The sequence below is a fragment of the Macaca fascicularis genome, chromosome 4 (assembly GCF_037993035.2).
Source record: "Macaca fascicularis isolate 582-1 chromosome 4, T2T-MFA8v1.1".
In the NCBI taxonomy this organism is placed as follows: Eukaryota; Metazoa; Chordata; class Mammalia; order Primates; family Cercopithecidae; genus Macaca; species Macaca fascicularis.
The window spans coordinates 9,941,139-9,955,601 of NC_088378.1; the positions used below are offsets into that span (position 1 = coordinate 9,941,139).

Genomic DNA, 14,463 nt, shown 5'->3' on the forward strand with positions numbered 1-14,463 from the left:
CTGGATTAAGAAAATGTGGCACATATATACCATGGAATACTGTGCAGCCATGAAAAAGGATGAGTTCATCTCCTTTGTAGGTGTGTGGATGAAGCTATAAACCATCATTCTGAGCAAACTGTCGCAAGGACAGAAAACCAAACACCTCATGTTCTCACTCATAGGTGGGAATTGAACAATGAGATCACTTGGACACAGGGTGGGAAACATATGTGATCTGGGAAACATTCCAAGATCACATATCGGGGCCTGTCATAGGGTGGGGGGAGTGGGGAGCGGGGAGGGATAGCGTTAGGAGATATACCTAATGTAAATGATGAGTTGATGGGTGCAGCACACCAATATGGCACATCTATACATATGTAACAAACCTGCATGTTGTGCACATGTACCCTAGAACTTAAAGTATAATAATAATAAAAAACAATAAAAATAATAAAAATATGACAAAAGTTTCAAAAATTGCCATAGATACTGAAGAAGCCCTGGCTGCATGTCTGCAGGTGGCAGGCTTCCCTTTCTGTCCTGTGGCCTTTCTGTCCAGCTGGCCTTTCCCAGGTGGCCGTCCTGGCTAGGGACAGGCTTCCTTGGTGGCCCTGGCTCCCTGGGATTCCCTGCAGTGTGTGCACCTTGGGGTGCCCTCTACACACTGCAGTGAGTCCCACAGTCTGTGTGTATCCCAGACCTGGGGTGCCCCCTGTGCTTGGCAGTTGTGGAGATCACTGCCCTGAGTGGACGTGTCCGTGGTTGGGCCACGCATTTCACTCACTCTAAAGGGCAAGACCCAGAATCTCCAGATCCTGGGATCTCTGCTGACCATGTCCTTCCTCCTCGCGCTTCTCCCACAGAGGGTTCCTCTTAGTGCACGTCATTTACAGCTTCTGGGCTTTTCTGTAGGAGGTCATAAGCCCTTCCCTCTTTCCTCTTCTCCTGCTTTTATTGTGATTTGATGCATTGTTTTCATTCCCAGATATACTATGTTTCAATTAACTACCAAATGGCTCCAATTCTTATTAAGTTAAAGCCTTGGTTGCTTTTTCTGGTTCTTTAATGTGTGTTAGTTTGGATGCCTAGACAAGAAGGTAAATGTTTCAGGTTGCTGTGTTCTGAATGTGTTCCCCAGAGTTCATGTGTTGGAATCTTTTGGTTTTTTTTTTGTTTGTTTGTTTTTTGTTTTTTGTTTTTGAGACAGAGTCTTGCTGTGTCGCCCAGGCTGGAGTGCAATGGCGCGATCTTGGCTCACTGCAAGCTCTGCCTCCCGTGTTCACGCCATTCTCCTGCCTCAGCCTCCTGTGTAGCTGGGACTAAAGGCGCCCGCCACCACGCCCGGCTAATTTTTTTTTTTTTTTTAATAGAGACGGGATTTCACTGTGTTAACCAAGATAGTCTCGATCTTCTGACCTCGTGATCCGCCCATCTTGGCCTTCCAAAGTGCTGAGATTACAGGAGTGAGCCACCATGCCCAGCCAGAAACTTTTTTTTTTTTTTGAGACGGAGTCTCGCTCTGTCGCCCAGGCTGGAGTGCAGTGGCCGGATCTCAGCTCACTGCAAGCTCCGCCTCCCGGGTTCACGCCATTCTCCTGCCTCAGCCTCCCGAGTAGCTGGGACTACAGGCGCCGCCACCTCGCCTGGCTAGTTTTTTGTGTTTTTTAAAGTAGAGACGGGGTTTCACCGTGTCAGCCAGGATGGTCTCGATCTCCTGACCTCGTGATCTGCCCGTCTCGGCCTCCCAAAGTGCTGGGATTACAGGCTTGAGCCACCGCACCCGGCCCCCAGCCAGAAACTTAATTCCCAATGAAACAGTGTTGAGATGAGGGGCGTTTAAGAGGTGATTAGGTCATGAGTGCTTTGCCCTTGTTAATGCCGTTATTGCAGTAGTGGGTCAGTTATTCAGAGAGTGAGTTCCTGCTAAGAGGATGAGTTCAGTTCCTTTCCCTTATTTCTCTCACTTGAGTACATGCTTGCTTGCCCTTCTGCCTTCCCCTATGGGATGACACAGCAAGAAGGACCAAGCCAGATGCAGCCCTCTTGACCTTGGACTTCCCAGCCTCCAGAACTATAAGAAATAAATCTCTGTTCTTTATAAATTACCCAGTCTCAACTATTCTGTTACAGCAGCATAAAATGGACTAAGACAAAGAGCAAATATCTTTGCTTCTCTTAGATTTGCCCTGGTAGGGCTTCTGGCTTTGTAACGCTAGTTACAGGATTGCAACCTGAAGCTCTCAACAAGTCATTTTCCCTTAACTAAACAACAGAAAGTCCTGCTTTCTTACAGTCCTCTCTGCTGTGCAGCACCTGCTCATAGCTCCTGGTCAGGATGGATTGCCCAGGTGCCCATTGGTAACTTTCCAAGTTAAATTGGAGGTTCTAAATAATATGTCCTTTGAAAGAAAGTGACACTGGCTGGGCGCGGTGGCTCAAGCCTATAATCCCAGCACTTTGGGAGGCCAAGATGAGCGGATCATGAGGTCAGGAGATCAAGACCATCCCGGCTAACACGGTGAAACCCCGTCTCTACTAAAAAATACAAAAAACTAGCTGGGCGAGGTGGCGGGCGCCTGTAGTCCCAGCTACTCGGGAGGCTGAGGCAGGAGAATGGCGTAAACCCGGGAGGCGGAGCTTGCAGTGAGCCGAGATAGCGCCACTGCACTCCAGCCTGGGCGACAGAGCGAGACTCCATCTCAAAAAAAAACCAAACAAACAAAAAGAAAGTGACACTGCCCTTTCCATGGAGTGAGCGTACAGGGACAGAATCTTGTGCAAAGAGAACGAGGCAGAGAATTCCAAGATCCGCAGCCGCTGAACTGATGGTGAAAGTGGAAGGACAGGCTGAACGTGCTTGAAATGCTGCATGCCCTGAGCCCTGAGCAGTTAGAAAGCCCCGGCATTTGATGCATGATGGTAAAAAGAGGCGTCTAATTTGAGTGACAGACCTCCCACCTCAAATGGAAGCAGTTCCTGTAGGGCTCTTCAGCACGAGAAGCGGCTGCCAGGTGGAGCTGGTTGTGTGGCTGTAGAGACAAGGCTCTGGCTGATGGCATTGAAAGCAACCACACAGGAGAGGAAATGAAACCCAAATTCATGGAGATATTTGTAAGTTGTGTGCAGTATATTTACATAAGAACATCCAACTAAAACATCAGCTGGTAAGCCATTCAACTAAAGGCAAAGCTTTTTTGAGTATGTGTGTGTGTGCGCGCGCACGTGCACGCACATGTGTATAAATGCCTAGGGAAAAAAAAACTATAAGACTATTTTCCAAACTGTTCATAATGGTTAACCTTGGAGAAGGGAGGGAGGGCGGGGAGGTAAAGAGGAAGCATCTCTCAGTCAGGGTTCAATAAGAGAAGCAAAACCACTGGGAGATAATGTGGACATCATCTCACTGGCCTTATTCAGCTGTAGGGGCTTGTTTAGCAGTCTCTGTAGGGCAGTTTTATCTGCATGTGGTACTGGAGCTTGCAGTCCACAGGGCAGGCAGTCAGGAAGGGGCGATGGATAGAAAGTGGGAGAGATCAAGATGTTGGAACACCAAGCACGAGCGGAGCCCCATGAGAATGGGCTAAAACTTGCATCAGTTCTTTTGCATCTGGCATTGATGGTGTGGATGTCCTGCAGAAGCTGGGATCTTCATCACAGAGCAAAACACAAGCACCTGGCCTGGGATTCAGAGAAGCTGGTGGGGGATCCAGGGGAAGGAGGAGAAGTAGCAGGCCTAGCTGCTGCTTTGCACTGAAGACATGAATCAGCAGATCAGTAAAAACATGCATGACCTACAGAACGGTGCTATTTCCTTTCCACCTTCCAAACCTCCCAAGAGTGTCTCTTGTGGTGGCCCCTAACCAGAAATATCCAAGAAAGGGAAGTCTGGGAAATGTAGTCCAGGCCAGCTTAATCAACACATCCCAAAGCTATTTAGAGGAATTTTATATTTTCTTGTACATCCTTCTGGGTTGTTTGAATCATTTTACAATGTGACTGTATAAATGTGTTTCTGTGAATTAAAAAAAAAAAAGTGAAATCATTTGATTAAAAAAAAAAAAAATACATGGGCCAGGCGTGGTGGCTCATGCCTGTAATCCCAGCACTTTGGGAGGCCAAGGTGGAAGGATTGCTTGAGCCCAGGAGGTTGAGGCTGCGGTGAGCTGTGTATGATTGGGCCACTGCACTCAAGCCTGGGTGACAGAGTGACACACCAGCTCAAAAAAAAGAAAGGAAAAAAGAAAGAAGGGAAATAAAACTCTTCTATCCAATGAGGTTCAGAGTTTAGTTGTCTAGTGAACAGCCTACTGAGATGAGTGGGAAATTTGGTCTTCCCCCACCTGGTCCCAGCACTGTCCCCTCTCACTGTGCTGATGTAGTCACCCCCCTAGCTGGCCTCCCTGTTCCAGTCTGTTCCTGTTTCAGTCAGAGTGATTTTTTTTTTCAAATGCAAATTGGATGTTGGTGTGTGTCTATTTAAATTGGATGTTGGTGTGTGTGCTCCAGTGGTTTTTATATTGCCTTTAGAATGAAATCATAAATCATAACTCTTTACTCTGGGAACCCAAAAGTCTCTGCGATGCTCTTACACTGGGTTTCTCTCCATCTGCCTCTGTCTCTTCCCCACCCTTCCTCTCCCCTTCAGTGGTCGCAGAGCCTTTGTGTGTGATAAAATTATCATGCATATAATAGTAATTACAAAGCTATCCATTTATGGATTGCCTACTATGCCCAGTGTCGTGCTAGGTGCCTTGAGTTCATGCTTTTATTTAATATCCACAGCTTCTCTAACGGCGTTTACCTGTCCCTATTTTACAGAGAAGGGGGACGCTGAGAAGCATGCCTGAAGTCTCACGGGTAGTAAGTGGCTCCACCAGGATGGGAGCCTGGATGTGTCTGCCTCCCAAATCCATGAGGACAATATTCAGCAGCCATCCTATTAGCAGGCCTTTCTCCTTTCCCTGTCACGTTGTTTTGCGGTTGTGTAGCTGTCTTTTCCCTGGACAGTAAGCTGGAGGGGGGCCAGGATCTGATCTGAATGTTTGGTCATCTCCTGAACCTCACAGAGTGCTTGCGCGCATTAGGTAATCACGCGGCATTTGTCGAAAGCATCCATGTGCCAGGCACTTGCTGAGTCTTGGAGTCGAGGCTAAGGTCAGGGCGGACCAAACAGTACAGTTGCTGTCTCGTGGTGCCTGTGCTCTGTAGTAGGGTAGATAGCCTCATGCTGTAGTTACAGCTGTGGTAGGGCTGTGGAGGGTGCTGGGGAACATGTGAGTGGGGTAGGGGGCGGTGAGAGTGGCCTTGGCAGGAAGGAGTCCCACAGAGAGGCATTTGGCCTGTGACACGTAGGAAATGGGAGTCTCTTGGAAGCATCAGCTTTGTCTCCCTGACTCCCTGTGGAGTTGTGCTTTGGCACTTGTCTGTGTTCCTTGGCCAGTAATGGAATAGATTGATCCTTCCCATCCTTGCACTTAGAAAAACTCAGCCCAGCGCTACAGCCATCTTTGTACCCCATGGTAACAAATTGTCCCTCCATCCCTTTGTCAGGCTGCCCTGCCAGGCTGCATATTGTTACCCTAGCCCCCCCTCCCCACTCCTGCCGCCACAACCGACTCCCGGGACGCGTCACTGTTCCTTGACGTGTGCTTCTGGTTCCACCAATGCCGTGGCCTGGTGGAACAACTGAATGAGAGCTTGATATTTTCTCAGTTCCTAGAAATAGGTAGACACTTTTTATTGTTCACTTCTGGAGAAGGAAGGGGAGTAGTTTTATTCATTTTTAAGGAGACTGATAGCTTCAGTTTGCTGGGAACTTACAATGTGCTCTACACTGAGCACACACTATGTGTTATGCACTTTATGCTCACAAAACGCTTTGGGGCAACCCCATTCCAAAGGTTAAGACACTGTGGTGTTATGAGGTTAATTTGTCCAAAGTCCCACAGTGCTCACTGCATAAAAACTGGACTGTGATGCCTTCTAGAGGGCTCTGGTGTTCCACATCAAGCCTCCAGCCTCCAACCTGGAGGAGAAAAGTTTCCGATGACAGCCACTTGAGCTACGATACTAGGCTTACCGTTGGAGTCAAGGCCAAATGCACCTGCCTGTAGGGTGAGGATGGGGTGGGGAGGGAATGGGTCCTCTGCTGCATGTGTTTCACTAACTGGTGATTTAAAAAGGGGGGCACATGGCCCAGCACGGTAGCTCACGCCTGTAATCCCAGCACTTTGGGAGGCTGAGGTGGGAGGATTGCTTGAACCCAGGAGTCTACCCAGTAGGCAGCATGGCAAAACTGCATCTCTACAAAAAGTACAATAAAAAAAAATTAGCTGGGCCTGGTGGAGCACACCTGTAGTCCCAGCTACTCAGGAGGCTGAGGTAGGAGGATCACTTGAGCCTGGGAGGCTGAGGCTGCAGTGAGCCGTGATCACATTACTACACTCCAGCCTAGGGCAAGACCCCGTCTCAAAAAAAAAAAAAAAATAAAAAAAACAGGGAGGAGGCACAACCCTCGCAGAGCACGCAGGCGCCCACCCCCTACTGAACACCATCAACTGTAAGAGCCCATTTTGAAGTCCGTCACTCACATTCAGCTGTTTTTCTGGAAAATTTCTACCATGGATGGCTTTTCCTGAGCCTGGCAGATTGAGAATAGGTCCCCGGGATGGGAGGCATCACTGAAGAAGAAGCTGCAGGTGGTCGTCATTGCCTGAAAACAGAATCTGTTTCTTTACACAAGCCCCTACAAAGACTATTTTGACAGTTCTCTTCAGACCTGTGGTGGGCTGACTCTCACTCCCTCTGCCCTGCAGGTGCTGGGCTCCTGCGGCTGGATCTACCGTTCTCCATTCTTTCCCTGCCCTCAAGTGTCAGAAATGGGAGAGGAAAGTTGGGTATTTAATATTCTTTGATGGAGTTTATAAGTATCCCAATTAGTGATTTTCCAGCATATTAAGAATTCTGTGCCTCATCTCACGCTGCCTTTCAGAGTTCTGTAAACACAAGGGCATGAATTCTTGACGGATTCTGGCTTTCTGATGTATTTTCCCCCAAGGTACTTAATCAAGGAATGTAAGTCATTTACCTTCTCCAGGCATCCTCCTCTTCTTCCCTGGAGAATGTTGTGAAGTCTTTCTCGTTTTTCCTTCCACTCTGAACCCTTTCAAGGACCAAGGTCTATGCTGCAATGATGCAGAACTTTGCCCCTAGAAGTTGCTTTCTCCCCTAGCTGGGAGGGCAGAGCCCTGCTCTCAGTAGGGCTCCCAGGACAAGGCTGTGTGTAGTAAACGTCTGTCTGTTGTGGTTTGTTCCAGAGCTGGTGATGCTGCTGGAGTGGTGGTCGGGCACGGAATGCACCATCTTCACGGACCCGCGCGCCTACCCCAAGTATGGGAAGGAAAATGCCATCGTGGTTCTCAACCACAAGTTTGAAATTGACTTTCTCTGTGGCTGGAGCCTGTCCGAACGCTTTGGGCTCTTAGGGGTAAGTCGGAAGTACATTCGTCCCTGCTTCACACATTTCTCTGGTTCAGCCCCACCACTTGTCCTTTTGCTCCTGGTGGTTCAGAACTTGCAGAAGAATCAGCAGAGTTTCTACTTGATGAAATGGTCCTAATAAACTGCTTTTTATTCTGGCTTGGAGTCAGGCTTAACAGCTTCTTATGGGCAATCATAGGAGGTACTTGACAATTGCTACCTGCCAGCCATTTTACATGCGATTCATTTATTTAATCCTTACAGCAACATGAATAGATGATGTGCCACACTCCATTTTTTAAAAGCTAAGTCATATAGAGCTTAATATTCGGCTCAGAGCCACACAACTGTAATTAGATTTGGATTTCACTCCCATCCATATTTCTTCATTCCACGCTCTGCTGCCTCCTTGGCTAAGAGGCAGACATCACCTCTGCATTTTGATCCTTGAAGGCTTAAGAATTTTGAGTCCCTAAGTGAGAGAGTGAACTGCAAAATTCAGAATTTTTCTGAAATTCTGGTTTTTTCCCCGACTAGTTTGACTTCTTGCACGTAGCTTGCATGCCTTTGGAACAGGATCTCTTCAGTTGGCTTTTGTCATCTGTAACACACTGCAGCATGTAGCGGTTGAACCTGTGTCACGTAGCTGTATCAAAGCCATCTGCGGCACTCAGCTATTCCAGTAGGAATCACAGTGTCCATTGGTCCGGGGCCAGGAGAAGTCCTAAGAGTTTGATCCAGAACTTGGAGATGAGGTTTTGCACCTGGGAACAATGCCCTGTAGATAGATAAGGGGACTGCTGAAATCACCTTGTTTTTTGGTATCCCCTGAAGACAAAATCGTGGTGTTTAGAATATAGAAGATTCGAGATAGGGGCCATGAGGCCATGGAGGACATAGGGGACTAGAAGGTTCAGTGGGTCTGGTTCCTGGAGGCAGATGAAGAGAGCCTCCTGCCCACTGTTTCTCCTTTTGTTTTCCTATTTATTCTCCCAGGGCTAACTTGATATCTGCTTGTGTGTACACGTGTGTGTGTGTGCGCGCGCGCGTGCGCAAATATATTTCTAGGAACAAGAGCAAACATTCTAGTAACTACCATTCTCTGATGTGGAGAACTTGGGTAGAGATCTGAGTTACAGCTTTGTGGATTTATTCTCTCTGACAAGAGATCACCCCTTAGAATGTCATGGTCCTAACCCCGTCATGGATCCCAGGGGTGAATGGCAGGGTTCATCTCCTGCCCAGGAGGAAGGGTATGGGGTGCCGGTGCGTCTTGGCTGTCAGGTCACTTGTCTTACCACCTTTACAGCTAGGCTTTCTGAGGTGCCAGCGTCTCCTGGAATTCAAACTGTAGTTTCGAGGCAGCTGGTGATTTTCCAGGCTTTGAAAACCTTCTGGTAGTGTTCATGCTTAGAATGGGGAAACAGTCATAATTCGTGGACCAGGAGTCTCTGAGGTAGAACAGAAAGCCTGTTGAACTTGGGGGTGCCTTCCAATCCCTGCTTGCCCCTTGGTGGTGTTACACCCACGAGCTGACTCCGTGTGCTGTTCACTTTATTTCTGTAATTTCTAATTCTTAGGATATTATTATCCACATTTTGTAAATAAATCCCCAGAGCCCCAGTTTGGCTGAGTGATTTGCCCGAGGACAATAGCTCCTACGTCTGCTTTCAAAGCTTCTGCTCTTTCCCCTGGAAGATGTTGGGGGCACAAAAGCAGGGGCCCTGGGGCCCAAGACCTGCTCCAGAAACAGGGCCCTGACCATCCTAAAATGACCGAGGCCAGCTGCAGTCAGGACCAGGTTTCTAACACCTTCCTGGCTTGTGATGTGCGAAGGCCTCATTCTGAGAGGTGCGAGTCACCCGCACCTTCCTGGGGTTGGGGATGGCGTTGCAGGAGCTGGCAGAGCAGGGCCATGCGCAGAGATGCTGGAGCAGCACCCAGGTGCCCAGCACTAGCAGGCACGGGGACAGGCACAGATGAGGGAGAAGGTGAGCCCCGCAACACATGCAGGGAGGGACCCAGGCCCAGAGAGGGGACATAGCCCAGAGACAGGAGGAGACTTTCGTGGAGTGAGAATTTAATCTCAGCACCATTTAGGGTTTTACTCCCGAAGGCTTCTGAATCCGTGATCACTTTACAACTCTGAGCATAAGGGTGGGAGCGCTGATGCCGGAAAGCAAGTTAACAGCGCACCCATCCCACCTGCAGCCTAGGGACCACACCTCTCCACCCTTGATTTCATCAGTGATACTGTTTTTATAAGATACTGTATTTATAGGACTTCACTCATTACTATCAACACCCAAACAACTAACGCTGTGTGTCAGGGGGTCTGCGCCCTGCCACTGATGGTGGAAACTATGCTTAGGATTAGAGGCTTTGGGGACTCCACTTACAGGTGAAATAGGCAGGTCTGGGAGCCTGGGGCCAGGGCAATGCCTTTTCTGTTCTCGCTGGAAGTTTGGGAGCCTTGCTCAGTGGGGGCCTTGGGGTTTCTGGATTCTTGCTAAAATGCTTCCTTAAGCCCTGAGGCCTCTCTTCTCCAGACACCACAGAAACAGCCAGTGCCGTTGCTGTGCACATTCTCACAAAGCAAGGTGCTACACAGAGCAGGCACCGGGAGAGGACAGAGTGGGGCAGGCACATGGCAGGCGCTGGCCAGGGCGGATGGGAGCTGCCAGCCTGTACCCTCTCAGGGAACCCGCTCCCCACATCACAGGGAACAGCTTTGCCAGCTACTGGAGAGCTGTGGCCCAGGTGGACACGTGATGGTGGCTGAGATGGCTGATTCTCATCTCTGCCACCCTGGAAGGGGTAAGGAACAGCATTGCCTTATATTCATTGTTCAGCAGCATCTTTTATCTTCAATGACCTTCAGAAAAAAAAAAAAAAAGAAAAACCTCATTCATCTCTCTGTTTTCTCTTAAATAACACATGATGTTGAGATCCTTCTGGAGTCTGTGGAATTTGCTTTTTAAAGAAGAAAGGAACAGAAGAAGGTTCCTGACCAGGCATATTTCATCCTCACCTATCACAGCCCAAGAGGAAATGAGTTTAAATTGAAGTCAATGAAATTTGCAGAAATTCGTGAAAGTGGCATTTTTAAATGTAAAATTGGTCTTTTGGGGGAAAGTAACGGAATTGTCTTTTTAACAAAGAGGCTTTCAACCTTTTAAATGTACTCAAGATCCCATGTGGCCACTGCTCACTGCAGTGCCTGTCCCCAGAGGCTCTGGTTCTCCTGGGAGCCGGCGCTTCCTGGCGTGTGCCAGGGCTCCGAAGGCTTTGGTTGATCTTGGAGTCACACGCTGAACCTTTCCCCGCTGGAGGTGAGAGTGACACGCGGGCAGCTGGGGCACAGGTCACTAAGGTGCCCGACAAACCGTGGTGTGCAAGCGCAGGTCAGGTTCCTGAGGCTTCACGTCCCCGTTTGCTTATTGTTTTCCCTTAGCAGGCCCCGGCTAGTTACATAAGAGCATGATCGTTCAGTCTCCGGGCAGCGCCAGGCCCTGGCAAGCACGCCATGAGCGGTAGCTATTATTATATTAGCAATATTTATCTGCCGGGCCAACTGGGATATTTGTCTTCAGATGGTTAAAGAAGCCATGTGGGTTAGTTATCCATGGCAGCGTGACGAGACCCAAAACATAGCGGCTTAAAACAACAAGCGTGTCGTAAAGATCCCCTGCCTGTGTGGTCGGGAATCCAGGTGCAGCTGAGCGGGGGACCTGGCAGCGCCTCTCAGGAGGGGCCTGTGTGTGATCTGCCTCCAAGCTTGCTCACGGATTTGCCCGGCCTCCATCCCTCGCCACACAGGCTTGTTTTAAAACACAGGGCTTCCCGGAATATGGCAACTGCACCCCTGAGGGTGAGCCATGCAAGAGAGAGTGAGTGGGCACCCGGGCAGGAGCCACGAAGCTTCTGTAACCGGGGCCCGGGAGAGACCTCCCGTCCCTTCTATCCAGACTGTTTGTTGGAAGTGGATCAGTAAGCACAGCCCATGCCTCAGGGATGTGGGGTGGGGGGCACAGGGGCGTGGATGCCAGGAGGCCAGGATCACAGGGCCCCTCGGCGGCTGCCCACCCCACGGTGACATGACGTTTGGTCTGAGACCTTCCCTTGTCCTCTTAGTAAACATGTAATACAGCTGGGCCTGAACACAGATTGAAATGTTGCATTTCTGGCCTGGCACAGTGGCCCACGCCTGTAATTCCAGTGGTTTGGAAGGCCAAGATGGGAGGATGGCTTGAAGCCAGAAGTTCGAGACCAGTCTGGGCAGCATGGTGAGATCCCCGTCTCTATAAACATAAATCAATAAGTAAAACAAATGAAAAATAGCAGCATTGCATTTCTTTGCACAGAGAAAGGTGAGAGGGGGAGAGTGGCATTATCCCTCCTAGGCAGAGGGCCTGCGTGTGAGGGTGCCCATGAAGCCCTGTACTGCCTCTTTAAACAGAAGGATTTTCGATGATGACAATGATAGCAGTTGATATACCTTCAAAATCCGTGTCCAGCGAGTGCTGATTGTGTGTGGTTTCTCCAGGAGACCATGTTCATGCAGCACAGCATTGTTTCACCCGCCTTTACCCCAGCTTCTTCACACGTGCGCTTCTCAAGTGCCCTTTGGCTGAAGAGAAGTTAGAAGTTTCCACACATGGAGGAGTGTTTTCGGCAGATACGCCCACCGCCATGGTTTTGTCAGCTCTGTAGGGTGGTCTTCACCCTCCTCACCGCTGGCATCACCTGAGTGTATGGCAGATGCCCTCTGCTTCGCGCCATCATGCGAGTTCATCCTCAGCTGTGCAGGCAGCAGGAGTGGGCAGGGATGCCACCCTCTGCCTCTTACCATTCACTGGTTTGGCAGGTGTGCTGGGATCTGGAATCACATGGATGAGGAACCCGGTAATGGTGATGACCGAGGTAGCCAGGTGAACCACTGGCCAGGGCAAGTAGTGGGCAGCTCACGGGACTGTGGCTGCACCGTGGGTTCATACCGACTACCATCCTGGAGGTGGCAGCGCATGCTCGCCTGTAAAAGTCCAGTCCCACAATGGACGCACCGGGGTCGTCGTCTTTGTTGACCAGGATCCTCTGGCAGTGTCTTTAACAGGCCAGAGTCTGATCCCACCAATCATAAAGCCAGGGTTGCTTAAAGCACGGGGCTTCTTCCTCCTCTGTGCGCAGCCTCAGTAAACGGCCGCAGCCTGTGCTATCTGCTCTACACCGACTCAGTATCATCCCATGAACCGCCCCCTTTCTCACTCCCGCCTGCTGTGCGCGTAGTGCCCTCTGATGCCCCGTCCGCCTGTGCTTCCTGCAACTGTTCAGCAAGCACCTATTGGCTACAGAGTGCTGGGCAAGGCCAGTCGCACCTATTACGTTCTGTCCTGGGGACATCCTGTGTCCCACCTGCCCCTGTACTGCTTCTGCTCTGTCTTCCCATCTGCAGGGCTAACGCCAACCCACAAGGGCTGGGCTGCCCGTTCAGAAGAGAAACTGGGAAGGGGCCATGAGGACCTGTGTCCAGACAGGGTGGACAAGGGCTTTGTGCAGGGAGCTCCTCTCCCATCTTTGTGTCCTGACAGCCGTGACCGTGGCCCCTCAAAGCAGAGCCAGGAGTGATCGGTATCCTGCTGGTTCAAGCCTCCATGTTCGTCCTCCGAATGGTGCTCTTCTCTCTGCACATCTGCATACCTGTCAAACCCAGAATAGTTTGGGGCCTGGTAAACGGGGTGAGGTTAGCTGGAGGAGGCCAATCAGGAGTGCAAGAGCCCCACGTACTCTGCCCCACGTGGATAGAGGATAAGTGTCTAATTCCAGCCTGAGGTGAATTCTTAGAGAGTGCTTTCATTTCGTGTTTGCTGTATGCATTTCCCCTGCGGCTGTGACTAATTGTGGAACAGCGTTCATTTTGTTTTGAGACTCTCTTGAGAATTTTCTGGCAGTGTAAGGTCTACACCATTTTCCTCTCAGCATCAGAGAAGGCAGAAAGCAAGAGAAAGGAATGCAGTGTGAGCAAGGCCAGGCACACTTGTGCTACCGCAGTTGGCAAGAATGGAGTCTGTAATCCCAGTACTTTGGGAGGCCAAGGTGGGTGGATCACCTGAGGTCAGGAGTTCGAGACCAGCCTGGCCAACATGATGAAACCTTGTCTCTACTAAAAATACAAAACAAACAAACAAAAAAATTAGCTGGGTGTGGTGGTAGGCGCCTGTAATCCCAGCTACTCCAGAGGCTGAGGCGGGAGAATCGCTTGAAGCTGGAAGGTGGAGGTTGCAGTGAGCTGAGATTGCACCACTGCACTCCAGCCTGGGCAACAAAGCAAGACTCCATCTCAGAAAAAAAAAAAAAAAAAAAAAAAAAAAAAAGGCTAGGTATGGTGGCTCACACCTGTAATCTCAGCACTTTGGGAGGCCGAGGTGGGTGGATCACCTGAAGGTCAGGAGTTCAAGGGCAGACTAGCCAACATGGTGAAACCCCGTGGCTCTACTGAAAATACAAAAAATTAACCAAGTCAGGCATGGTGGCGGCCGCCTGTAATCCCAGCCACTTGGGAGGCTGAGGCAGGAGAATCGCTTGAAGGAGGCAGAGATTGTAGTGAGCTGAAATCGCGCCATTGTACTCCAGCCTGGGCAACAAGAGTGAAACTTCGTCTCAAAAAAAAAAAAAAAAAAAAAAAATGGAGTCTCTCACCTTTTGATGAACATACACACATACATGCATGCGTGCACAGAAACTGGTTCATTATTTTGAGCTCCAGTCTTTTCTGCATTTTGTTGTAACTTGGGGCAGGTTTCGGAGATTCCAGGCCCACACCATCCTCTCTTGCGCACACCTTTCTTGTCAGAAGGGTGTGCAGCAACTTACTGGCAGAGTTTAGTGGCAGAAATGGAACACAGAAACTGGAACTTTCTGCTTCTCCCTTCCCTCTAGACTGTGGGCACCTCAGGCCAAGGTAATCCTAACCAGCATTGTGTTCTCAGCACCTGCAGAGTG

At 49.7% G+C, this 14,463-nt stretch overlaps 1 protein-coding gene and 1 pseudogene across 5 annotated transcripts in view; both read left to right on the top strand.

Moving 5' to 3' along the window:
• AGPAT4 (1-acylglycerol-3-phosphate O-acyltransferase 4) overlaps positions 1–14,463 on the top strand; it is a 145,946-nt gene that overhangs the window by 101,963 nt on the left and 29,520 nt on the right. For 4 of the 5 annotated variants that reach the window (XR_012433293.1, XM_065543179.2, XM_045391717.3 and 1 more), the window contains exon 3: positions 7,302–7,471. The exons of the other annotated variant lie outside the window; for it this stretch is intronic. Coding sequence is in view for 3 of the 4 variants with exons in the window: in XM_065543179.2 (XP_065399251.1) it covers positions 7,302–7,471 (170 nt within the window). In the remaining variant the exon portion in view is untranslated. The remainder of the gene's footprint in view (positions 1–7,301; positions 7,472–14,463) is intronic. 5 annotated transcript variants of the gene reach the window in all.
• On the top strand, positions 12,091–13,109 carry LOC141410030 (putative uncharacterized protein encoded by AGPAT4-IT1; annotated as a pseudogene).